Source organism: Dama dama, chromosome 27 (genome assembly GCF_033118175.1).
Source record: "Dama dama isolate Ldn47 chromosome 27, ASM3311817v1, whole genome shotgun sequence".
In the NCBI taxonomy this organism is placed as follows: Eukaryota; Metazoa; Chordata; class Mammalia; order Artiodactyla; family Cervidae; genus Dama; species Dama dama.
Window position 1 is genome coordinate 46,760,693 of NC_083707.1, and position 27,345 is coordinate 46,788,037.

The window sequence follows — 27,345 nt, forward strand, 5'->3', positions numbered from 1 at the left end:
CTGGGTGTTCGTTGGAAGGACTGATGCTGAAGCTGAAACTCCAGTACTTTGGCTACCTCATGCTAAGAGTTGACTCATTGGAAAAGACCCTGATGCTGGGAGGGATTGGGGGCAGGAGGAGAAGGGGACGACAGAGGATGAGATGGCTGGATGGCATCACCGACTGGATGGACATGAGTTTGAGCAAACTCCAGGAGTTGGTGATGGACAGGGAGGCCTGGCGTGCTGCGATTCATGGGGTCGCAAAGAGTCGGACATGACTGAGCAACTGAACAGAGCTGAGCTGAACAGGAATCAAAGTGTCGTTGGGACCCAGCCACAGTCCTTTGCTTACTCCTGTCTGTGGCTGCTTCATGCTAGAATGATAAAGGTGAGTGGCTGTGACAGAGACCATATGGCCTGCACATTTGGCCACCCCTGCTCCCTTTCCAGCCCTTCCCCGTGGCCCTCCTTGGATCCATATGTCATAACCGAGCTGTGTGTCACACACTGGCATTACCTTCAAGTTCACCTGCTGTCACCAGCCTTATGTTCCAGGCCTTGCAAGACCCACCTCATGAAGATGGCTCACATCCCATCATCCTCCAGCACTGCACTGGGAGGATGTGTCTGACACCTCTCCAGCCCCGGCTTCTCCCCCAGCGCTGCCCTTTCCACCCCCAGGCCCAGCCATACCAGTATGCACTCTGGTGTGTACACCAAGAATGCAGGGAACACTGGACTTTCTTTCATTAGCTGTCCTGGAAGTAGGGCAGCCCCATCCTTCACATTTCATCCAGCAAGACCTGAACACACCCCCTGACCCCCAGCCACACCAGCAGGTCTACAAACGGGATCCCAAAGCGCACTCCAGGAAGTGCCTGTAAACATGCATGGAACCGTCCCCTTCAGGAGGTAACTATCAGAAGAGCTGAACATACAGCAGAGAGTCCCTTCTCCAAGAGTCTGGTGCAACGATCAGGCCGGAAGGGAATGCCTATGCCTGGGTTCTGTGGTCTGAGCCCTTGGCTCATACGGGTCCTTCATTCTGTCCTGGGTGGGGGAAATGCACCAGCCCTCAATGAATGGCCTCTCTCCAGGCTTCTTGCATGTAAAGGAAAAAATAATAATAAATGTCTCTCCTGTTTAAGTGTCTGATATTTTAGGTTTTCCGTTCTAAGAAGCCAAAACTACACCAAGTCCAAACTCCAGTGTTACAGACAGGGAGAGTGAAGCCTGGCAAGACAAAAGGACTGCCCAAGGTGAGCCGCTCCGAGGTCAGCCTTGCAGTGCCTTGCTTTGTATGGTTGTGATTTCTTGTGCACACAACCTGTGCATGTATGTTTTTGTTCTTGTGCCTCCCTCGGGTGGGGAGCAAGTGCTTAATCTTCCACCCAGATAGCTTCAGGATGTTCTTTGCAAGCAAGGCAATAATCAAAACTTTACAACCCCTTTCTTGCCAAAAGTCATTCAAATAACAGCCAGTTGGCATTCAGGTACTCAGGACACCCAGGAACCCCAGAGGACTGTCTACTGAGCCTAAGAGACTGGCCAGCCAAGCCCAGGACCACTGGGTACAGGGGAACAGCAGAGTGATTGTCATGCCACACAGGCATGGCCACAGAGGACCCCATGGGGTCAGCTCCATGCCCACCCAGACTACCCTGCCCGAAGCAGCACCTTGGGAAACATGCGGAAGATCTCTTGGTTGATGTGGTAGATGCCGCTAGTATCCACCTCGTACTTGAGCTTCGTCCCCAGGGGCGTGTTCTTCTGGGTGGTGAAGAGGAAGGAGGGGGCATTGCAGCACCTGGACAGAGTGGACCTGCGGGCAGGAGATGGACAGGAAGAGGACAGTGACACGGGGCAGAGCAGAGCCTCCCAGAGAACGGAGGGGTCTCAGAAGTGAGGCCCTTCGGGGAGGCCAGGGAGCACCATCCTTTCCCACCCATCCCTTCTCACCCCTGTTCATGTGTCCCCTGTCTTCAGAACCCCTCCCAATGCCCGAGACTTTCAGGGTCCAGCCAGGTCTCCCTCCGTAAGCTCCCAGCTGCCCTGTCCCCACTGGCCAGACTGCCCTCCAAAGTCCCAGAGCACAGACTGGGTACCACTTGCTTTATCCTCTGTCAACTCCCTCTTCACTTGAATGAAAGGCCCTGGGTGGCCGGGACCCTGCCTGTCAGGATTCTGCATAATGTCAGACACATGGGTGTCAGCAACCAGGTCCTGCCAACCCTGGGTGAAGCGTTCCCACGTCAGCTTTCACAAGAGCCGCCAAGCCTTCTACTACTTCCCAGAAACACTTCCTTACCCAGCTCTCAGGGAAAACCCAGGGATGGGAGCGCTTCCTCCGTTCTTGGCCCCCATAACTGACTCTAGGCGAGGCTAACCCTGCCTGATGGTCAAAAAGCAACACACGCACGGTCAACAGAAATGAACCATTTCAGTGACTTAGAAACTGTCCCAAGAATAGGGAGGGGTCAGATATTGGATGGAGGGTTTGATACTGGGTGACTTCTTGCAGAAAGTGGAACTTGGCTTTTAAAAGATTTCGGGAGTTCATGATTTAAAAAAAAAAAAAGCCCTGTGGTTTTCACTGACAAAAACACTCAAACATGAGCTACAGAAGGGTTAAAGCTCAGACAACGCAAGCAGGCTTAAAAAATAGCCTCCGAGGGAGCGTGGGGCTGATGAGGCAGGCTTGGGAGCCAGCCAGGCCAGAGAAGCCTGGTTTTCTCTTCTCTGCAGCTGGTGTTCCGCCTGGCACTGCATTCTCCCAAGTGTGCCTGCAAGACTTGGTGATGGGGTCAGATTCTAGACACACCCTGCTCCCCTATTCTGGGGACCCGAGCCCCACCCTGGCTACAGAGGGGCTGGATCTGACAAAGGATGCCAGCGCTCCCCGTCTCACTTTGGGGGCTACGAGAGGACGAGGATCCACTTTCTCCAAGAACAGCAGCAGTGGGCCATGACACACTTCCTCCCCCCAGCACTGGTTCTGGGCACAGTTATACCCAGCCTCCTGGCGGCCCCGGGCAGAATGGAACACCGTCTCCATGGAGCCCAGATGATGACTACTAACCAAAGTTGAGGACAAGCTTTCTGAAAAGTCCATGCTGAAGGTCTGGGATGGAAACCTGGATGCCAGCCTGGCATTGAGAGGCCTGGCTTCTAGTTTCTGCTCTGCCTTCACCAGCTGTGGGGCTTGGGGTAGGTCTGCTCCCCTCTCTGACTCAGTTTCCTCATCTGTAGAATGCAGGGCTGGCTTTTCTGACCCTCTGTAATCCTGTGACTCCAAGCTTCCAAAGCCCAAAAAGGGTATACACATTATTTTTTGTGACTCTATCTCTTGCAGAGACTTCACAGGGGAGCTCAGTTGGCTGCTGGCCATAGGGAGTAGTCTTTCCTGGAGAGGGCTGTGACTGAGGCTTTCCAGAGAGAAGGCCAGAGGCCTGGTGAGGCAGGAGCCGTCCGTCAGCATTTCAAAGCAGCATCTGGCTGGTCCATCTTGTCAGCCCACTGGTGAGTATCCCAGTGAGGGAGACTGACTCATATTAACCAAGCTCACGAGTGACTGATATATAAACCGGGATGCAAGTGTGTCCATTTGCAAGCAGTAGGGTAGGGGAAGGCCTCTGTTACAGGATTCCTCTCCTATAACTGGAATGCTCATGCCTGTGTTCCAGCACATTCCCCCACCCCACCCCACTGCACCAGGTTCTTACACCTCAGTTTAGAATCTCGTCATCAGTGAGCTTGTAATGAGAGCAAAGGGGGAAGACCACCTTGCCTTGAAGCTTTTTCCATTTAGCACATGGCAGGACCTGATGCCATTTCTCTCTCCCACACCTGGAAACCCTCCCCCCCCACCGCCAGAAGGGGCTCAGCTCTCAGAGCCTCCCCCCAGATAGTGCTGGCTAGTCCCTGCCAACGGCTCCCACGCGTATCCCAGTTTTTCTCTTGCCACATCATCTCCCTGTGGCTTCGTTATTTCCTTAGATATGTGACTCCCACTGATGACGTTTCTGTGCCGCTCTCAGCCTGGACAACATCCTGTGGCATCTCATGACCTCTCCAACCCCGTCCAGTGCTCATCGGCATGCCCTCGGTGGGCTTGGGCCTCCCCATCACGCATCACCCGCAATAAGGCTTCATTCTAAAGGTGAAATTGGGGCTGCACCGGCAACACAGATAGATAGATCTTGGACCTTTTCCCTGCATTCTACATCTATGATCTGTGGGTCTCTGCAAATGACTGTTGAGCCTCAGCTTCTACAGTCTCAGGGAGGCCTCTGGTTAGGGGCTGCTGGTACCTGCAGCACATTTCTAAAACATGCCACTTAAAGCTGCCTTTAGACTTGGCCCAGAACTGCAACAAACTGGAAGAAATGACTTATACAGAAAATACAAAACACTCAGTGTTGTTTGCTTTTCACAGCTTCCCATGTAGGATTCCTTCATGCAGATGGCTCCTCAGCACATTCAAACTACGACCCGAGTTGCTGAAATCCAGTTTATATACACCTTCCCAGGACCATGTCAGTTCCATTCCAGAAGGTCTTCCTGTACTAAAAGCATACCAGAAACCCCCAGAATTTTAGAGTAGAGCAGACCCTACAGCTCACCACTAATCACAGAGACTGGACATCTATTAGCTTCTTAGCTCTCAAAGACAGGAGAACACTAAGATATAGCTCTTGCCTCCTGGGAGCTTATAATCTGTCAATTTCAGTTAGAGAGCAGCTCAAAAATAAGGTATAGCTGTGCTCCAGTGGCCGGTCCAGGCTCTAGGAGCCCAAGTGCTCTGAGAGGGAGAGCACTGCTGAGTCCAAGCAGCTGCCCCAGGGGCTGGGTGGGGAGCAGGGTGAAGCCGCGGAAGATGTGTAAGGAGCCTTAATGCACAGGCCAGCTGGAGACCTCATGGTCAGGGGCTGTGCTGGAGACGACAGCACCGACCACGCACCGGTGCTGCCAGGACTAAGGGCAGGAACACGGGGGACAGTGCCCTGCAAGATGCCAGCCTCAGCCTGTGTGCTGAGTCAGAACCTCCCCACTTCCAGATTCCAAAGCCCAATCAAGGCCAGCACCGGGGGAGATGCCCCTGGGGGCATCTGGCCTGGCAGGATGAGGGAGATTTGAAGAGGTGGTCAGGAGAACCACACGCGCGGAAGGGCTGGGGAGGACAGACGAGTCATAGATACTTGAACTGGTTGGCTTCAGAGATGTTCATCGCCCATTTGCACATCTGGAGGCTCTTCCACCTGTCGAACAGCTCCGACTGTTTCACCCTTGGGAGTGGAAGACAGAGAGTGCATGAAAGGGCCAGGCTGGACACAGTGTCACCATCCCCGAACACGCTCCCTTCCTGTTCCCCCTTATGCCAAGTCCTGGGCTAGTCCTTTGTATTCACTGTATTTTATAATTTGCAAAACCCTTGATTTTCTGGCATCTGGAGCCTGGTGAACTCCTAGAGATAGCAAACCGCCCTCCAGCAAGCCTGCCTTCCATGCACACACCAACCGATCCAGAGTCCACACCCTCAACCACCTCCTTTATGAATGGAACCACTAGCCCCCTGCCCTCATCAGCCCAGAGCTAGGGATCAGAAAACCAGAGGCAGTCCCTATGCAGCGAGTTCACTGAAATCATGCAAACTAGCCAAACCTAAACCTTTTTATCCCACCTTGTCCATTCCTTCCCAAGAAAACCACAATACAGGGCCTCACCCATGCTTTCCCCTTGCCCCTCCTGCCTCCTGACCAGTCCTGGTGCTTCCCCATGCATCCCTGAGTGGCATGCCATGCCTCCTGTCTCTAAGGATCTGTGAGCACAAGAACATGCTCCTTCATGACAGTCTTGTGTGTCCGTGTGTCTTACTATATGTGATCAAAACAAATCTGGGTACATTTCAAAACATCCTTCCTCAAATGCCCACTACACAGGCCTGCACAGTTCTCCCAGGAACATCTGTCTATAGAGGGTGTGAGACCACTTTCTTAAGGTCTGTAGATAACCCCACACTGCGCTCAGCACACAGCACTCATTGCAAGGGGGCAATGCCCCTCTCTTTCTCTTTTCCCAAGGGCAGATCACAATTTTCAGTGACAGAGAGGAAGAGAGGAGAAAACTTTTGTCTGGACAACCTTTTGTTAAACTGAGCTGTCGTGATGATGCTCACTCACAGCCCCCAGCACTTCCCTTTCTGTAAAACCTATAGCTTCTGTTTACTTCTGCCTGACCATTCCCACTAAATAGTAAATACTGGGCCTGGGCATCACGCCTGACTGTGTCTCCAGTGCTAAGGCTCAAAGCAGATGAGCAGTAAATATTTGTTGAGTACATCAATAAATTAATGAATGAATCAATGAGCCTGAGTTCAAATAAAATCTATAAATGCTATTAAATTCCTCAATATGCAGGATCTAGAGATACTGCGGTGAACAAAACAACTCCCTGCCTACATAGACTTTGCACATGGGAAGCAGATATGTGGGATACTACACCAAAAGCACAAACAATAAAAGCAAAAATAGACAAGTGGGACTCCATCAAACTGGAAAGCTCTGCACAGCAAAGGAAATCATCAACCGAGTAAAAAGACAACCTACTGAAAAGGAGAAAATATTTGCAAACCACATATCTGATAAGGGGTTAGTATACGAAATACACAGGAGCTGCTACAAAGCAATAGCAAAGAACCAAAGAACCTGATTTTTAACTGGGGAAAGGACTTGAAAAGGCATTTCTACAAAGAAGACATCCAAGTGGTCAATACCAATAATCATCATGGAAATGCAAATCAAGACCATAGTACAATATCACATCATACTTCTTAGAATGGCTATTATCAAAAAAATAAAAAGATGACAAGCATTGGCAAGGATATAGGGAAAGGGAACCCTCCTATACTGTTAGTGGGAATGTAAAATGGTATGGCTACTAGGGGAAATAGTATGGAGATTCCTCAAAAAATTAATAATAGAAATACAATATAGTTCAGCAATCCCACTTCTGGATATATATCTGAAAGAATTGAAATCAGAATTTTAAAGAAATGCCTACACCCCTATTTGCATTGCAGCATCATTCAGAATAACCAGGATATGGAAACAATCTAAATGTTCACTGATAAATGGATGGATAAAGAAAAGGTATTCTATACATACAATGAAATATTATGAAGTCTTCAAAAAGAAGAAGATCTTGCCATATGTGACAACTTGGATGAACCTGGAGGACATTATCCTCAGTGAAAAAGCTGGTCGCTGAAGGACAAATACTGCATGATTCTACTTGCATGAAGTAACTAAAATAGTCACTCTTATAGAAACAGAGAAGAATGATAGATACCAGGGGCTCCGGGAAGGAGTAATGAAGGGTTGTTATAAAGTTTCAGTTATATAAGATGAGTAAGTTCTAGAGATTTGCTATAAAACTTAGTGCTCACAGTTGACAATACTGGGCTGCACACTTAAAATTTTGTTAAGAGGATATGTCTCATGTTAAGTATTCTTATCACAACCAAAAAAACAAACAAACTCAGACATATAGTGCCATGTCAGGGACTGCTAAGTGCTACAAAGAAAAATGAAGTAACAGGCTACAAGGATAATATAGTGTTCAACATAGGAAATAAAGACAATCCTGTATAATAACTAGAAATGGTGTATAGCTTTTAAATTTTGTGTATCACTGTATTGTATATCTGTAACATATAATATTGTATACCAACTATACTTCAATCAAAAAAAAATTTTTTTCAAAAAGAAAAATGAAGCAGGGATCAAAAAGTGAGTGCTTCAGATGAGTTTGATCCGGGAAGGCTTCGCTGAAGAGGGGAACCGTACACAAAGAACTGAAATTATGCAGGAGTGAGCCACACAAATATCTAGGAAAGGAGTATTCCAGAGAGAAAAGTGAGCACAAAGGCCCTGGGGCAGGAACCTGCCCTGCAGCTTTAGGCGGCCAGAAGGAACTCTTCCTTTCATCCTGACGTCTTCCTTCCAGCTTTCCCAAACCTCCCACAGCAGCTCTTGCCTCTTGAGCTCGCGTGGCATCGAAGGAGAGGGGCCATTACACAGTGGCACCCTCACTCACCCTGCCGCCCTCCCTCGCTCCCTGTCACCCAGAGGTCCCCAGCATAGCATCCTGCTTGGCCAATGCCTCAAACACCTCCTGGAAGCACAACCCTGGCCACACTGCAGGCTGGGGCCCCACGTTCAACTCTTACCAGTGTCCAGGCCCCATTCTCCGCACCTCCAAAGGCCTTGTCACACACTAGACCAGGATCTGGGCCTGGACACCCAGCCTGGAATCCTGGTTCCATTCCCAACTGGCAATATGACCTCAGACAAGTAATTTAATCTCTCTGAGACTCAGCTGCTTTATCTGTAATACGGATATAATAACTTCTGCCCTGCTGATCTCAAAGGTTGTCAGAAAGATCAAATGAGATAATATGTATAAAATATTTTATAAATTGCTTTACAAATGCAGAGATCACCTTTACCTTAAAGATGAAAGGTTGATCCCAGGCACTTAACCCCTTTCTCCCAATACATGACTATTTTCCAGAAGAGGAACAAAAAAGATGATTGTCCTGAGAATAATATAAAAAGAAAGAGCTTCTGGGGGGCGGGGGGAAGTTCATTAGAAAAGTTGGAAGATGAAGTCAAGGAATTTTCTCAGAAAGTAGAAGCAAAAGGCAAAGAGAGAAAAGATGAGATGAAAAGCTATTCAAGGAGCAATCTAGAAGTATACAGCTCTTAGAGGTACCAGAAAGAAGAGGGGAGGAAAACTGGAGGAGGAAATATAAAGAAACCCAAGAGAAAATTCAAGAGTTTGGCGTGAGCTCTGGAATAACAGGTCTCCATGAGTGTGCATCCTGAGGTCCAGGTTCTGATATTCCAGAACCGTCATGACCTGTAAAGACTCAGACAGAAGAAAACAGGTCACATCCAAAGGAAAAACTAGTACCATGTGCTCACACAGCCCTGGACACTAGAAGATGATGGAGAAGGTCTTCAGCATTCTGGGGATGAATAATCTTCACCTAAAATGCCAACGCCGCCAAACCAACAAATAAGAGAATTATTTGTACCCAGAAGGAGTCAACCATTATTCACCAGTTTGGGGGAATTTACCTGAACATGGGCAGCAGCAAATGGAGGCGTAAACCAAGAAAGAAGCAGCTATATGGGTGAATCCAATCTATAGGGCTGAGAAGGGAAGTGACAACTGTGTGTGACCTACCCAGAGAGCAGCTTGTCCAGGATGGATAAAGAGGATGAAGGGAAACCCTTGGGGGAATGCCTGGTTGATGGAGAGGCAGGGGAAAAAATTAGGGCATGATAGAGACAACGTGTTCAAAAGGAAAAAGATGACTAGAAGCTCCAGGAAAAAAAAGGGGGGGGGGGATGTACAAGAAAGGCAATGGGAGTCATTATTTTCTGATCTTCAAATTTTAGAGTCAGCCCATAGAGAAAACCCAAGAAAGGCTTGCTATAGTTACATACAGAATGTAAATGTCATCAGCCTTGACATTCTCAAAGTAAACTCATGGATGACTAAAGCCAGATACCCTCATCTTAACAAAGTACAGAACCAACAGATACTGCCAGTATTTGGTAGAACAAGAAATAGGTTATCTAGGCAATCTATAGATAGAAGAACTAAAAATAGCAGGACCCCTCAACTGGGAAAAGTGGAGTGGAGGGAGTGTTTGGGCTGGCTATGGGAGTGGAATCCTCACCCACCAAAGCAGGACATCAGTGGACACTAAACGTGGCATCCGTGGCATGCACAGGACTGAGAGGTACGAGGTGACTCCCAGAAGAAACAGCCAAGAGTTGTAAGGAGCAGGGCTGGGGGAGAGGGTGTGGGCAGAAACTGTCACTTTTCATTACTATAAACTTTGGTAGCTACTTGATTTTTCCAGCCGTGTGCAGGAGATGATGACCATCCCCTCGTCCTCCTCCTTCTTTCTTCCCCTTTTCCTCCATGGCCTCTTCTGCTCCCACCTAGGTCTCATCCACCTACTCATTCGTGTAACAGACACGTCCAGAGCCTGGGCAGGGTCAGGCAACAAGACTCAGAGAAGCATGGGCGCAAAGGAACATCCCAGCCCAGAAAGCTGCCGTCCCTGCTCCCAGCCTCTCTCCTGGTCTCTGCGAGGCTCTGTCAGGGTTCCCCAGCCCAGAAAGATGGGGAAAGGGCAGCAGGAGAGACCCAGCGTGAGGTCCCAGGCATGCATGGCACTGTCTGTGTGTGAGCGCAGGCATCAGTTGGTTTAAAACTAAAGAGGCCCTAGAATGGCTAAAATAAAGCATAGATAATTTTTACAAGTATCAGGGACAATGTGATTTTGCAACAAATCATCATAGAGTTATTCCTCATTGTATCTGACATTGTCAGGGAATGAGGCCCTTACCATGTGGGAGTTTTTCAGTTGACTGATTTTTACCATTGATTGGAGCAATTTTGTATCAGAATCATTCCCAGATGAATCACACACTGCCCTCTCTCCTCAGATGGAATGCCAGCTGACATGCATGTACCGGAAGGGCCTCTGGGCACATCCGTCCAGCCCCTTCCATTGGCAGATGGAGGTTTAACCTTTTCCCGATGACTCAGGGGCTCCACTGTGAGCACTGCTCTTGCCTCTGGGCTGGACCACAGTGAAGCCCGCAGGTGCCCAGGTGGCATCAGAACCACTAAGACCAGAGGCCAGTCTCTTGCTTTTCTGATTTCAGCTCTGGGGGAGCCCACTGACCTCAGCCTGAGGACTCAGGAAAGGAGTCACTGGGCTTGTTGCTCCCTGAAAAACAGCCTGTCTCCCCCAGCACAAGGGCCCAGACTCCAGGGCCAGGGGACCATATGGAGGGCAACTGACATGAAAGAGACAGGAGGGACAAGGCCCAGAGGTCACCAGCTGGAGACCAGAGAGGGTACCCCAAAGGCAGAGACACATAGAGCCAAACACACAGAGGCCACATGACCACTAACACGAGTTCCCAACAAGGGACAGAGGGTGAGCACAGACGGCATGGGGCGGGGATGAGGTTCCATCACACCCCACAATGTTGGAGATTTAGGCTTGAAACGAAGGGCCCAGTGGTGATGATGGTTTAGTCGCTAACTCATGGCCGAGTCTCACGACCCCATGGACTGTAGCCTGCCAGGCTCCTCTGTCCATGGGATTATCCAGGCGAGAATACTGGAGTGGGTTGCCATTTCCTTCTCCAGGGCATCTTCCCGACCCAGGAATCGAACCTGAGTCTCTTGCATTGTAGGCAGATTCTTTACAGACTGAGTTATGAGGAAATCCCCTTAAGGGCCCAAGGAACTTCTAACATGGTCCCTCTGATAGGACTATTATGGACTGTGTTATAGCTTCTTTGAAATTCCTATGCTGAAGCCCCAAACCCCAAGATCTCAGAATGTGACTCCATTTGGAGATAAGGTCTTTAAAGAGGTGGTTAAGCTAAAATCACCAGGTGACATCACCAAAGTGGGCCCTAGGCCATTACGAGTGATGTCCTTATAAGAGGAAATTAGGACCTGGGTACAGAGGGAAGACCCTGCAAGACAGAGAGAGAAGACGGCCACGTATCAGCCAAGGAGAGAGGCCTCAGGAGAAACTAATCTGCTGGCACCTCGATCTCAGACCTTCAGCCTCCAGAGCCATGAGGAAGTAAAGTTCTGTTGTCTAAGCCCCCTGGTCGGGGGTACTGTGTGGTGGCAGCCTCAGCAAAACAATACAGGGACTCAGGCAAACACACAGGAAATATATGGGCTAGGGGGTGGGCTGTAACAGAAGGATGGCCCATTTGCAGGGTCTCTCAGGCTTCCTGTCTGGATCCTGAGGTAGCCATGAAGAAACTGTCTGCATCTCATAATTTTTAAAATTAATTATTCACCCTTTGTGAACTTTTAAGTTATGCTCTCAATGCCCTGGCTTTCCAGGGTGAGACAAGATCTTAAGGGCCTAAGATCTTGGAGTTCTGAGAAAAGATCAGGCTCTCTGCTTACACCTTTGGCTCCTGACAGGGGGTCGGGCAGCCATCTTTGTCATTAAGTCACAGCTCCTCGGAGAAGCATATCCAATGCCAACCACATCCTACTCCTCCCACCTTCCCACGGGTCCCATGGCCCTCAGACAGAGAAAAAATCTAGATCCTGGCCTGCACTGCAGGACTCACAAGGCCCAGCCCTGCCTGCCCTCCAGCGACCCGGCTCCGGTGTCCCCTCAGGCCGGCTCTCAGAGCCTGGGACACAGCGGGCCCTTCCTGGCCCAGGCCTCTGCACACACTGTCCCCCTGGTCTGGAATCCTCTTGGCCCAGTTAACTCCTTGCCCCCTCCACGGTGTGGTCTGCTCAGGGCTGGGTGGGACGGACAGAGAGGGAGCACTTCCTGGGCTTCCTCTGGAAGCTTCAGGCCCTCGGTCAGAACAGGGACCGTGAACAATGCCACTGATCCCAGCTGGACACCTGGCCTTAACCCTAGACCGTCAGTCAGAACAGGGGCTGTGAACAATGCAACTGATCCCAGGTGGACACCTGGTCTTACCCCCAGACCCTCAGTCAGAACAGGGACCATGAACAATGCCGTTGATCCCAGCTGGACACCTAGACTTAGCCCCAGTCCCCTGGTCAGAACAGGGACCGTGAACAATGCCGCTGATCCCAGCTGGACAACTGGCCTTATTGCCGGAACTTTCCTGTACGACTAAGCTGATGGAGTCTGTGAATGTCAGCAAAGCTGCTGCTGCTGCTAATTCCAGAAAGGAAAAGGGTTGGGGGTGTGGGGCCGACATTCACATTTATTGAGCACCTATTATGTGTGCTGCTGTGACATGCACTCCTGGGCTATGTATCTGTGACGTCATATGGAAAAACCTGAATGAACTTTTTGGCCAACACAATACTTTCACTTATGTTATTTCAGTTAGTCTTTACTGCAACCTAAAAGTAGGTAATAGTGGCCCCATGTTTATAGGAAAGGAAAGACTCAGAGAGGTTGAGTAATTTGTATAAACATGCAGAGCTGCTAAGGCCCAAGTCGGCTTTAGACCCCAAGTCTGCCTGACCCCAAGGCCCATGCTCTTTCAATGACCCGCATGATCACGTGATCATGTCAAACGGCTACAGGAGCAGCGGCTCCTGCCTATGGGCCTGATGGTGGTGCCAGGATCCTTCAGGGGCCCTTGAGTCCACATGAGCGCCCAGCACTGCCTGGCCCCGATTTCTCCCACATCTGGGTGTACAGCTGCCCCTTGAATAGCATAGGGCTTGTGGGCAGCCCTCTAGGCCCACAGTTCCTCTGCATCCACAGATTCAACCAACCTCAGACCGAGTAGCACTGCAGAACTCACTCTTGACAAACATCTGCATCTAAGTGGAACTGTGCAGTTCAAACCCGCATTGTTCAAGGGTCAATAGTAACAGTTTTCAAGTCAACATACATCCTGTCATGATTAGCAGGACACAGATTCCTCTGAATTCCTGGCAGTCCTGTGAGGGAGTGAGGGAGTGTCCAGCATGTGATGTGTCTTCCCTCGCACAAGTTGTAAAAGAGCCACAGTGATACACTGGGGTGGGGAGGGGCGGGCACAGTTCTCCTGCTATTTGGGTGATGGTTTATGCGGACTTTCTAGAAAGATGCATGAAGATACACGGGTGGCCTCTGAGGAGGAGACTGAGGGAGGGGAGGTCTGTGGAAAGGGGGCTTCTCACTTTATACCCTTTTGCACCACTTGAAAGCTGTGTACTTTAAATAATAATTTTAAAAATGAATGAATATAAAATTTTTAAAAGGCAATAGCAAGAGGGCAATGCTTAAGCCACAAAGTACTGAATTTCAGGACACACACTCCTGTGCCTTCTTCAATTTCTATATAAGAGAGCTCCGTGATGATAATTGTTGAGGCTGGTAATTGAGCCAGGGACTGGAACATGCAGTCACCAGAGGTGACCTTGCAAACTTGACATTTTTCGTAAAACACAGTCATCCCTACGTCCAGCCCTCCAGGGCTCTCCAAACGCCAGAGGCCCTGGGGAAGCAGGCCTAATTCTTGCTCTGTCATGAGCCACCAAGTGTCCTATTTCCTTGGGCCATGCCCCCACCCAAGCCCCTGCCCTGCCCGCCCCCCACATGTACCGCCCAGCACCCACCACCCACCCAGCCACACTCACATGGAGAGCACCTTCACTTCCAAGATCTCGTGCCTCAGCTCCAGGCATCTTGTGGAGTTATACTCAAAAGGGCCCTCGTAAAATTCAAAGTACCTGGGAACCAACAGGGACAGAGGTTACTACACAGAGAAGCGGGCAGACTCCCAGGATCCTGTTGGGGCTCTCAATGGCAGGAGTGGGGGGCAGAGGGGTGGTGTCCCGTCAAAATAATAGAGAAAACAAGCCCTCCCCAGCAGATGACCTGATGGGGGTCTGCCTCCAGGCCCGCTGGTTTAATCACTGGTTGGCTGATTACTCTCGGCACCCCTACTACCCCGGGAATATAAGCATTTAGGCCATGAACCCGTTTCAGTACATCATGACATTTTGAAGCGGGCTTGGTTCCACATGGTGACTTTGAAGGAGAAAGAGGATGCTCTGGATACATCCTCATTCGCACTCCTCCTGGGACCAGTCGTTGACGGAGGCAGCCCTGGAGTCGGTCAGCGAGGCTACAGGCCTTCAGCCAGGCCTGCCCTCTCCTGCCCCTTTCTCCTCCTCCTGGGGAAGTGTCTAGCAGTGACAGCCACAGCATGGTTGAGAAAGCACAAGCTGCTTTCCTACTGTGAAAAGAATTTCTGCTTCCACTAGCTCATTGGCGTTCATGCTCGCACTGGGACTGGGTGAGGCTCCTTCTCCCCATTTGGCAGCTGAGAAAACTGAGGCTGAACAGGCGGTGCTCCAGGCCATGCTGTCAGTGTGGAGGAGCCTGAGCCACCACAGTACCTTCTGCAGCTTCACGCAGAATAACAATACCAACTTCAGCCAACACCGTTGAGCCCTTGTCACGGGCCAAGTTCAGGGCCCAGTACTCTACATGGAAGTATTCATTTTTTTTCCTTTTTAATTGAAGTAGAGTTGACTTATAGTATTGTGTTAGCTTCAGATATACAGCATGGCGATTACAAGATAATGGGTATAATTCCCTGGTTATACAGTATCTCCTTGTTTCTTATCCATTTTGTATACAGTAATTTATATCTGCTAATCCCATCAGTTCAGTTCAGTTCAGTCACTCAGTCGTGTCCGACTCTTTGCGACCCCATGAATCTCAGCACGCCAGGCCTCCCTGTCCATCACCAGCTCCCGGAGTTTACTCAAACTCATGTCCATCGAGTCGATGACGCCATCCAGCCATCTCATCCTCTGTCATCCCCTTCTCCTCCTACCCCCAATCCCTCCCAGCATCAGGGTCTTTTCCAATGAGTCAACTCTTCGCATGAGATGGCCAAAGTATTGGAGTTTCAGCTTCAGCATCAGTCCTTCCAATGAACACCCAGGACTGATCTCCTTTAGGATGGACTGGTTGGATCTCCTTGCAGTCCAAGGGACTCTCAAGAGTCTTCTCCAACACCACAGTTCAACAACATCAATTTTTCGGCACCCAGCTTTCCTCACAGTCCAACTCTCACATCTATACATGACCACTGGAAAAACCATAGCCTTGACTAGACAGACCTTTGCTGGCAAAGTAATGTCTCTGCTTTTTAATATGCTATCTAGGTTGGTCATAACTTTCCTTCCAAGGAGTAAGTGTCTTTTAATTTCATGGCTGCAATCACCATCTGCAGTGATTTTGGAGCCCCCAAAAATAAACTCTGACACTGTTTCCACTGTTTCCCCATCTATTTCCCATGAAGTGATGGGACCAGATGCCATGATCTTAGTTTTCTGAATGTTGATCTTTAAGCCAACTTTTTCACTCTCCTCTTTCACTTTCATCAAGAGGCTTTTTAGTTCCTCTTTACTTTCTGCCATAAGGATGGTGTCATCCGCATATCTGAGGTTATTGATATTTCTCCCGGCCATCTTGATTCCAGCTAATCCCATATTCCTAACTTATCTCTGCCCCCTCCCCTCTCCCCTTTGATGACCACAAGTTTGTTTAGCATGTCTGTGATTCTATTTCTACTTTGAATGCACAGTCACTTGTATTGCTTTTTGTTGCTGTTTAGTCACTAAGTCGTGTCCAATGCTTTCTGACCCCATGAACTGAACTGTAGCCGGCTAGGCTCCTCTGGCCATGGGATTTTCCAAGCAAAAATACTGGAGTGGGTTGCCATCTCCTCTTCCAGGAGATCTTCCCAATCCAGGGATCAAATCCATGTCTCTTGTGTCTCCTGCATTGGTGGGCAGATTCTTTACCACTGAGCCATCTAGGAAACCCTGTATTACTTTTTAGATTCCACATATAAGTGACACCATATAGTATTAGTCTTTGTCTGGCTTATTTCATTAAACATAATATCCTCTTCCAATCTGTATCACTAGCCCACCAGATAAGTGGTCATCACAAGCATCCAGAGCAGGCTCTGGGGGTTAACACACTTACCCAGAGCCATGTAGGTGGCAGGTGGCAAAGCTGGGTCACGAAGCAGTGCATACAGTCAAGATGCTCTTGTCTGCCCACTTTATAAGGACAGTTGGTGACCCCTGGAAAGGGCCCTCTGACCTCCTACAGCCACTCCTGAGAGTTCACACCAGCCCAGGGAACATCTGCTGACTGGGGTGGGGTGGGGAGGGGCGGGGAGGGTGACCACCAAGATAAAACACGGGTAGTTCCCTGCCAGACTCGGCCACGAAGGCAGACGGGCCTCCAGGGCAGAGGCCAGGTGTACCCTCTCCTCATGGCCTCTCTTTCTAAAGGTCATCGGAAGACACCGGGGCTAATGAAGCTGTGAGGGTGGGATCCCAGGAGAGCTCACAATCAAGAAATCTACAGGCTCAGTTTCAAACTTGGGGCAGAGGCCTCACTACAGCTAGCCCTGGAGAGCCAGAGGTCAGGGTGGAGCCCCAGGACTGCAGCTGGGCCCTGCAAGCCACAACCAAGGATTTAAAATAAAGTCAGTCCTTGAGCATTTCCCACAAACTTTCCCAAAACGTGGCAGCAGCTATTTCACATATATTCTCACTAACTTCTATAGACAAACTTATGTCTGTGCTGCTTTAGAAATACTGAGATATTTATCCAATTAATTGGCTTCTTTTTAAACAACTTGTATTTTAAATAATTTAAAGTATAACTTCATACTTAATACTTTAAAACTATTATATTTGTAAATATTTGTTCTTTATTATTTTACTATAATTTAATTTTAAATATTATGATCATACATTTAAGACATTTTAAATATATTTTAGAATATTAAAAATATTTTACACAACAAATTGATTCCTATCCATACAAAATAAATCATCTCCCACTTTTCATGTTATAAAAGAATTTAAGCAGATTTCATAAAGTAATGCTCAAAATACTCCAGGCCAGGCTTCAACAGTATGTGAACTGTGAACTTCCAGATGTTCAAGCTGGATTTAGAAAAGTCAGAGGAACCAGAGATCAAATTGCCAACATCTGCTGGATCATCAAAAAAGAAAAAGAGTTCCAGAAAAACATCTACTTCTGCTTTATTGACTATGCCAAAGCCTTTGACTATGTGGATCACAACAAACTGTGGAAAATTCTTCAAGAGCTGGGAATACCAGACCACCTGACCTACCTCCTGAGAAATCTGTATGCAAATCAGGAAGCAACAGTTAGAACTGGACATGGAACAACAGACTGGTTCCAAATCAGGAAAGGAGTCTCTTAAGGCTGCATATTGTCACCCTGCTTATTTAATTTATATGCAGAGTACATCATGAGAAACACTGGGTTGGATGAAGCACAAGCTGAAATCAAGATTGCCGGGAGAAATATCAATAACCTCAGACATGCAGGTGACACCACCCTTACGGCAGAAAGTGAAGAAGAACTAAAGAACCTCTTGATGAAAGTGAAAGAGGAGAGTGAAAGTGTTGGCTTAAAACTCAACATTCTGAAAACGAAGATCATGGCATCTGGTCCCATCACTTCATGGGAAATAGATGGGGAAACAGTGGAAACAGTGACAGAGTTTATTTTGGGGGGCTCCAAAATCACTACAGATGGTGACTTCAGCCATGAAATTAAAAGATGCTTGCTCCTTGGAAGAAAAGTTATGACTAACCTAGATAGCATATTAAAAAGCAGAGACATTACTTTGCCAACAAAGGTCCGTCTAGTCAAGGCTATAGTTTTTCCAGTAGTCATGTATGGATGTGAGAGTTGGACTATAAACAAAGCTAAGCGCCAAAAAATTGATGCTTTTAAACTGTGATGTTGGAGAAGACTCTTGAGAGTCCCTTGGATTGCAAGGAGACCCAACCAGTCCATCCTAAATGAAATCAGTCCTAAATATTCATTGGAAGGACTGATGCTGAAGCTGAAACTCCAATACTTGGACAACTTGATGTGAAGAAATAACTCATTTGAAAAGACCCTGATTCTGGGAAAGATTGAAGGCAGGAAGAGAAGGGGATGACAGAGCATGAGATGATTGGATGGCATCACTGACTCAATGGACATGTGTTTGAGTAAACTCTGGGAGTTGGTGATGGACAGGGAGGTCTGGCGTGCTGCAGTCCATGGGGTCGCAAAGAGTCAGACAAGCCTGAGCTACTGAACTGAACTGAGGCACTGAAGATCCTAAAATATCACTCTCCTTTTTCTGTTTCCTTTATGTTTACAACTCTTTTCATTGTCTTTCTCACTTGGCAAACTCATATTGATCCTTCAGTACCTACTTCAAATGCCCCCACTTCTGGGAAGACTTTTCTAATGCTCACTCTCAGGTTATTCTATACATTTTCTCTTAATTAGAGCAGATACCATTGTATTATAATTGTCTGTTTATATATCTATTTCCCTTTCCAAATGAGGAGTATCTGAAACATGTGAAATCTGTCTTTGTTATCTCTGCACATTTGCACTACAGAAACAAGAAAGCTAAAAACTACATTTCCTAGACTCCTTTGTAGCTAGGGTCCTCCATGTAATTTAGGTTCAACCAGTCAGTAGCTTCCCTGGAGGCTCAGAAGGTACAAAATCAGTCTGCAAAGCAGGAGACCCAGGTTTGATCCCTGGGTCAGGAAGATCCCCTGGAGAAGGGAATGGCAACTCATTCCAGTATTCTTGCCTGTGAAAATTCTTTCCAGGGACATAGGAGCCTAGTGGTCTACAGTCCACGGGATTGCAAAGAGTCAGACACAACTGAGCAACTAACACTTTCACAATCAGTAGCATGAGACTGATTCAGAGCCATGTTCTATAAGAATGTCAAGGCTCAAGGCATTGTTTCCCTGGGGCAGAATGTGGCAGAGGTGGCATGGCTCTTGGAAATTGCAGTGATGGCTGCACCTTCACGATTTTATCAGAGGCTTCCACGGTGGCCCAGTTTCACAATGCAGTTTGCAGAGACATTCTTGGAAGCTGGCCTGGAGTCTTTCTTCAGCTTTCCTGGTGATTCTGTGCTAGCCTTACCCTTAATCAATCCCTTTCTGCTTTAACTAAAATGGTTTCTGTTATTTGCAACTAAGAACAAGGTGTCAGCCTGGGGCTAAAAAAAAGTCCATGACCTTGTCTCTAACTTAGGTCATTTTTCCATCACACAACAGTAAGTGAGGTCTGGTGTCTTATCACAAAGATCGTCACTTGCAACCACAGCCAGTGACACCAAGCCCTTGGGAGTCCACTGGGTCATCTGAAGCCATGATCTCAGGCTGCTACTAAGAAAAGTTCCAGATTCTGATGATGTAGAAGATAATTAAGAGGGCACTTATGCTAGGGTTCTCAGGAGTTGGGACACTTGCAGACACACCCAGGATATGCCTCTAAACCAGCCGTGTGGCCTTGAGTAAATCAGTTTGTCTCTCTGAGCCTCTTTTTTCTCCTCCTAAATAATTTGAATGAGGTGGTATCTGAAGTCCCATTCAGTACTAAAAAGCGATCCCAAAGTTTCCTCAGTGTTTCCCACTTAACTAACCAAGCCAGAACAATTTTATGAATGATCCATAAACAAGAGAATGTTTACCAGCTTCCCTGGTGGCTGAGAGAGTAAAGAATCTGCCTGCAATGTGGGAGACCTGGGTTTGATCCCTGAGTGGGAAAGATCCCCTGGAGGAGGGCATGGCACCCATGCCAGGATTCTGCCTGGAGAATCCCCATGGACAGAGGGCCCTGGCGGGCTGTAGTCCATGGGGTCACAAAGAGTCGGACACGGCTGAAGGACTAAGCACAGCAAACAAGAGAAACTCTCGAAGAAGTTAACACCAATCAGCACCTCCCTTTGATCAGCCAGCCCCTTCGTCACCTTCACAAGGCCATCCTCACTTTCCCTCTGCCAGCCTCCACTCAGTGTCCCTTTCTCTTGAATCCCCAATATCATCACTTGGCAGTTCAGTGATTCCAAATGGTCTCACATGCTGTGTTTCGTGGCTATTAGATGGCAAGGGTTTCGGAATAGGTTCACATCCTTCTTTGCCCATCCCTAACCAGGGGCCCATCACTTCCATGAGCCTTAGTTTCCTCATTTGCAAAATCAGCATAAAAAACGAAGTACACCTGTGACAAGATAAGATAATGATGAGAATTTCAAAGAAAGCATTAGTATAGCGTCTGGCACACAGTAAGTGCCCAGAAAATGTCTATTCCCCTTCTTTGCCTTTCTCCTGCCCTGAAAGGACAAGACCTGCCAGTGGATGCCCATTGAGTCAGAGACGTGCTTACAGCCCCTCAGCTGGTGGATGACAGAGCTGAGAAAGAAATGGATAACTCAGAAGCTCCCCACCATCTGGACTGGCTGCCATTCTCCTTCTGCTGCTATTAGGAAACCTCTCCCCCATCACCCTGAGGGTAAAGCCCATGCTGAGTTCTGCTTTGACGTAGGGATATCCCTGATCACCCATCTCTGCTGCAAACTCCATGGATTAACTGTGTTTCTGATGCTTTGAAATCTGGGGCCTTCCTGGCCCCAGAGAGACTGCGTCTCCTAGAGATAGTCAATTCCTAGATATGGTGGAAAAAAAAAAAAAAACAACAACCCTGTGAGCGCACCTTTCATGTGCAAACCAAGCAGTCCAGAGCTCACAGTCCGCCACCACCTGCTCCTCCTCTTTCTCCTCCTCGCACACTTAGGACCACCTAGTCCTCTGCCCTAGTCACCCACAGGCCAGCTACCAGACAACTTGGGGCAGCTCTCTGCCCCAGAGCCCACTGAAATTATTTAAACAAGCCAGTCTTAAGCCCGTGTGCCTGCCTCATCCGTTCCTTACATAGAAACCACAATAAAGGCTCTTGTCCACTTTTCCCCTTTTGCTCCTTCTGCTTCTTGGCTGATGCTGGTGCCTTCCCGTGTGACCCGACCTGGTATGGTGTGCTTCCCATTTTTCAGGATCTGTAAGTATAAAAACCTCTTCCTTCTTGACAGTCATTTCCACATCTGTGTGTCTTACCACACCTGATGATTGAAAAAAATCCCAGGCATTCTGAAAACACTGCATGTGGTACCTTAGCCAGGTAATTACAATCACTCCAGGCTGAGGTCTAAAGCCTCGTTTTTCCATCTGAAAAAAATGGATCTAATAGCCCTTGCTTCTTTCTCCAGCCTATCTGGGCTTTGCTTTTAGAAGGCTGTGCTGTTCCATCTCAGTCTCTAAAGATAAACGACTTGAGGAAATAAGACTGTAAGAAGCACCACCACACTGGGTCACTCCTCGGTTCTGCTTCTGAGAGGAGGCCCGAGGACGGCATTCTGGAGGAAGCCATAGAAATCCGTTTGGTCAGGATACTGATCATCATGCAGACATCAAAATGATGCTGAAATGTTTGTGCATGAGAAAACGATTACATGATAATACTGAGTGAAAAAAGCAAGCTACAAAACTATGATCTCCCCCCAAAAAAATTATATATACATATGCGAGCACATGGGAAAGGACGTAACAAGATATTAATAGTAGGTTGCTCTAAGGACAAGATTATGATGATTTAAAAAAAATACTTTTCTACATTTTTATACACTTTCTGTAATGGGGTTATGACTCTTATTATTGAAAATCACTAACAAATGCCCTTTTAAGCCACGGCTCTTTCTCTAAATATCTCAAGCATTCCCTTGAGCTACTAGAAGACTGAGAGTAGCAGTTTCTCCAGCCTCCCTAACTCCATGAGCCTCTCAAGATGAGCTAGTCACTATCTCTTCTTTCAATTCTGGAAAGATGATCTCTACCCAGTTCAAAGGGGAGGAGATGCTGGCAGGACACCTCACAGGTATAAATAGTCACCGCCGGTCACATCAGGAGCCCAGCTCAGCTCAGATGCCACTTGGCTTCCGGCAGTCAAGTCCGATGCTGGCGCCAGGCTGCATCCATCCTGCCCCATCTCTGTGCCCTTGGGGAGGTGGGGGGCAGGGCTGGGCAGCACTGGCTGCCTGATCAGCAGGTGATGGCCCCTGTTAAGTGAGAAGGCAAATGCAAACATGACTGCAACTGTTGAATACTGGGTCCCCTCCTCCCACACAGGCCTGGGCTCCAGCTTTGCAGGCTGAGGGGGCCTCGTTTCAGCATGCCCCGGGTCTAGGGTGCAAAGTCTGGCCCTGTCATTCCTCCTAGCCCTTCCCCATGAGCCTGCCCCACAGAGGGCTCCCCTGTCTGGCCTGAACCCCCCTCCCGATCTCCATCTGGACCATGGAATTCACTGGGGGCTACAATACTTTGAGCCCCAGCAGTGACGCTGGGAGAAGATGAAGCCAATGTCTCTCGCATACACCACTTGGTCCCCAGATACTGATGGTGTTCAAGACAACAGGAGCCCGGGGAGGTCCCTATGTCATTCAACGGCAGCCGGAGGCAAGGGAGGCGAGAGCCCCACGGGTGTGGGTTGAGGCAAGACCGGAAGTAGGAGGTGCTGGAGGCAGAGACTGGAGGCTCAAAGTGAAGGAGCGGGTGCGTTCGCTGAGCTGAATGCGTGTCCCCCCGAAATTCATATGCTGGAACCCTAACCCCCAAGGTGATGATATCAGGAGGTGGGGCCTTCGGGGGTCATGAGGTCATGAGGATGGTGACCCCTGAATGGGATTTGTGCCTTTATAAAATAGGCCCCAGAGAGTTCTTTAGCTCCTTCCACCATGTGAGGACACAAGTCCGCCACCCGGAACAGGGTCCTCACCCGACCGTGCTGGCGACCACGCAGGCTCAGACTCCCAGCCTCAAGAACTGCGGAAAGCAAATCCCTGTTGATGAGCCTCCTGGTGTGTGGTATTTCATCACAGCAGCCAGCACAAAGACAGTGAGCGTATGAAGAGTGGGTCTCAGGTGAGGTAGAGAGAATGGGATCCCCTGACGTGTGAAGGAACTGCTGGACGAAGAGTAGGTGGAAGTGTTCTAGGAGGTTCTAGAAGTGTTCTAGGAGGTTCTAGAAGTGTTCTAGCGTGAGGGAGGGGAGGTTTGCAGTCCCAGTAAAGGACCGGCCTCCCTTAGAGGCTCCAGAAGCCCCACTGCCCATGGTCCCAGCACAGCCTCCACAGCCATCGAAGAAGCAGTTGCAGGCTATGCATGGCTACATGGAGTGGGCACCTGGAGAGCCTTGGTGCCTTCCCTTCTAAGAATCCCCTAAACTGATTCCCAGATGGATGCTGGTCCTCCAACCAGACCCCAGAGCCCTGTCCTTTCCATTCTACATTTCCTTCCGTTCTCACTCCTTTCTGCAGCCTCCTGTCTTTGCTAAGGGACTAGTATTAAATTCTTGATGATGGTCCAGGAGGAAGAAGCGTGGGAGCCGTGAAGGAGAAGAGGAAGAACGGACTGCTGGAGGGAGGAACAGAGGGTCTGAGGAGCTGACTCGGGGGTGAGAAAGGGGTGGGGCCAGGGTCATCTGATGTGAAAAGCCGGCCCCAAGGGGAACACCTCCTGCCTAGCTGTGCACCCACCCAGGGGACCCCTCTGGTGGCTGAGCAAAGTGGGAGTTTGACAGAGGAGGAGGCAACTGAGGCACAGAAAGGCTCATGCCAGTGGTTATTGGACCAGGAGACTCAATTCAGACACAGCCAAGGGCCACAAAGCTTGGTGGCCAGGAGAGCTCACAGAACGACACCATCCGAGGCCTCTCGGGGGCCCAACAGCCCCGCCTTCACATTCGGCCTCCTCTATCTGCCACCAGAAGCCCACACCGGGTGTGTGGGAGGAAAGGGAGAAGCAGTGCCATCTTACTTAGAGGGAGCCCAAGAGTTCTGGTTATTTATTTTTCACCCATTATTTAAAATAAATTAATAGAATGAGGAATCTTTAAAAAAAAAGTAGTTTCATTCCAAATAATCTGCTAAACTTAAGGGATATTCATAGAAAAATCTGGCAGTCAAAAAGCAAAGAACATCCAGGGAGCATATCAGAACCACAGGCAGAATTTTTCCATTTTAAACTCAACCAAATAAAGAGGCAACTCCATCCAAAGACTGCTGATCACTCTGCATCCTCTCTCTCGATAATCTCATTCTCACACAATACTTGTGTTGATGCAGGTGACCCCCAAATTCAGTCTACTCTCCCAATCTCTTATTTATTTATGTATGTCCTTTTCCCCAGAAGCAAAAATTGACCCAAAAGGCTTATGCCAAGCCAGCCTGCACTCAAATGCAGACATGCAGACCCCACCCCTCAAAGCTGCCACCACACCTCCTCCGTAAGTCCTCCGTGGAAAAGTCTTTCCCTTGGGCTAACCTTGCAACCCAGGGCTCCTCTTTGAAATCCAGGACCCCCAAGAGGAGACAGCAGGAGCACAAAGCATATAGGCTGGGGATGAAGGAGAGCGCAGAAGGTCAAAAGTGGGAAAGAGATAGGAGAGGAGGGGATGAGAGACCCTAATGATTGTCTTTTCTTGCCTATAGTGCTCATGACAGCGCTGGGAGAAAACGTGCATGTCAGTTACCTACTTAGATCAATAAGGTCATTTTAGTCCAGTCTAACAGCCAGGAGCTGAGACGACTTGGCAAGGACAGCCAAGGAGACCCAACCTAACCCAACCTTGGATGTCTATCCACAGCCCGGAAAGTAGAATCCCTCTGCATGACCCACGAGTGCTGGGACTCAGGGTTACAGAGCAAGGGATGTGTTCCAGCTCCACCACCCACCGCCACCTGGAAGTGGGGACTCAGTTCCTCATCTGTAAAATGGGGGCAATGACAGCACCCTCCCTGCCAAAGGTCTGAGGGTAATGCGTGTCGGGCGCCCAGCACCGTGCCTGGCACACAGCCAGCCCCCAGTAGCGCTCAGTCATGGCATCATCGCCTGTCCACGTCCAATCCAAGTCCCTCCCCTTCACAGAATCACCTCCGACTTGTACCCTAGGCTCCTGGAGCCCTCGCCAGCTGCATCACACAATTTATTCCCTAATTATACACTGTCATGAAACAATTAGGGAACAATTCAAGACAGCATAATAAAATGCTAAATTCAATTCAGTCAAGTTCCTTCCAGCTCTGAAATATGATGATTCCACACCCCAGGCATACGCGCTTGCCCGGAACGCAGACCTTGACCCAGAAAGAAAGGCTCTTTCTTTCAGAAAGAAACACACATTCACTCGGCCTGCCGTTCTGCGGAGCAAAGAGGCGACTGTGTTGCCAGTTTGGGGCCTGCCCACCACTCCTGTGCTGGAGCCTCCTTCCCCACGGGAAGTCCCCAGCACCCCAAGTGGAAGCCCAGCAGCGCAGGGAAAATCTGTCCTCAGCTCTGCTCTAGAAGTGGTCCTTCCCTGTCTTAGCAAACCATCTCCTGCCATGCAGTCCCGGACCAGGGGGCCAAGGTTGCATGCACCCTGGGAGGACGGGCTGCCTGTGGGCTGGGTCTGAAGTAAGAAGGTTCAGACCTGACACTGCACGCACAGGCGGTCCAGCCCCATTTTCTGGTGCAGGAGCGTCCTCGGGATTTAGGGAAGGCCTGAGCAAGCTCAGAGGGGTTCGTGTGTACTTGCTGGGGAGTTCTCTGTGTGTGTGACGATAGAAATTGCTTCTTTCCCTCATACTCAGTTGGTAAAGAATCCACCTGCGATGCAGGAGATGCCGGTTTGATTCCTGGGTTGGGAAGATCCCCTGGGAAAGGGAAAGCATAGACCCACTCCAGTATTCAGGCCTAGAGAATTCCATGGACTGTCCACGGGGTTGCAAAGAGTCAGACACGACTGAGCAACTTTCACTTTCACTCACCCTCCACCCCCAATCCCGATGCAGACACATCTTACAGAACGTGGAGTGAAAGCGGCTATCAGGGAAAGCTTCCAGGAGGTGGTGGAGTGAGTGGGAAGTGGATCCTGGAGGAGGACAAGGACTGGGACATGGATCAGGAACCATCTGATGGAAGCTGAGTGAAGCCTTTTGAGCTGTGACTACAGACCAGGCTGAGGTTAGCACCTGGGGGACTTCTGCCTCAGCTGCCCTCAGCCCCTAAGATTGGGTGATCTTTCCCTGTGGTGTCCGAAGGCAGTGGGCGCTGCCTGCCCATTTTGGCAGGTGGGCGCCATGCCTCCCCTGCCCTCCAGATGGCCACTGGGTTTGCAAGAAGCTGGCCAGGCTGGAGAAGTCAAAGCAGTGAGCTGACAGAACAAGAGCCCTTCACCCCCCCCTTCCCCTTGCCCATCTTCCCCTTCTCAGAACTGCCATACTCCATAGTGGGGGGTGGGATGGGGTGGGTGGCGGGGGCAGAGGCAGCACTCAGTCAGTTATTGCAAAAGTATATCATCTGCCTTCATTGCCTTCTGCTTTTATCCACACACACACCCCCACCTTCAGTCTCCTTTTTCCCACCCTGCCACCCAGATTCTCAGACTTCCTGACTACCTGCTCCTCTCAAGAGAAAAAATTCTCTGGTCATTCTAAACTGTGAGTTTATGATTCCAAAATGTTTCCCCTCCCCAGGGATTAATTTTCAAGGATACTGCCAGGAGAAGACGAGGTTTAATCCAAAAAAATAAATTTCTAAGGGAGAATTCAGGCACACTAACGTTGAAGTCCGAATTCTTACCAACAGTCTTTACTTTGTCCTTGCTTAATTCATCCTTTATTCAATTAACATTTATTGAGCTGGTGCCATACTGGGTGCTGAAAATCCAAAGAGGGAGAAGCACAACCACTGCCTAGGTGGGGAGAAGAAACATAAACACCTAATCTGAAGATGATGAGAACTCTCTTCAAAGACCTTCCTGCTCCTTCAAGGCAGCCACTTAAATAGAAGCACTTGCTGATTACCAATTATTCCTATCTGCTCTCTACAGCAGTTCTCCTTAGA

At 48.9% G+C, this 27,345-nt stretch overlaps 1 protein-coding gene across 4 annotated transcripts in view; it reads right to left on the bottom strand.

Moving 5' to 3' along the window:
- Positions 1–27,345, bottom strand: part of ST8SIA5 (ST8 alpha-N-acetyl-neuraminide alpha-2,8-sialyltransferase 5) — an 88,896-nt gene that overhangs the window by 17,247 nt on the left and 44,304 nt on the right. For all 4 annotated transcript variants that reach the window (XM_061130718.1, XM_061130717.1, XM_061130719.1 and 1 more), the window contains 3 exons: positions 14,173–14,265; positions 5,181–5,267; positions 1,660–1,804 (listed from right to left, as the gene is read on the bottom strand). In XM_061130718.1, coding sequence (XP_060986701.1) covers positions 1,660–1,804; positions 5,181–5,267; positions 14,173–14,265 — 325 coding nt within the window. The remainder of the gene's footprint in view (positions 1–1,659; positions 1,805–5,180; positions 5,268–14,172; positions 14,266–27,345) is intronic.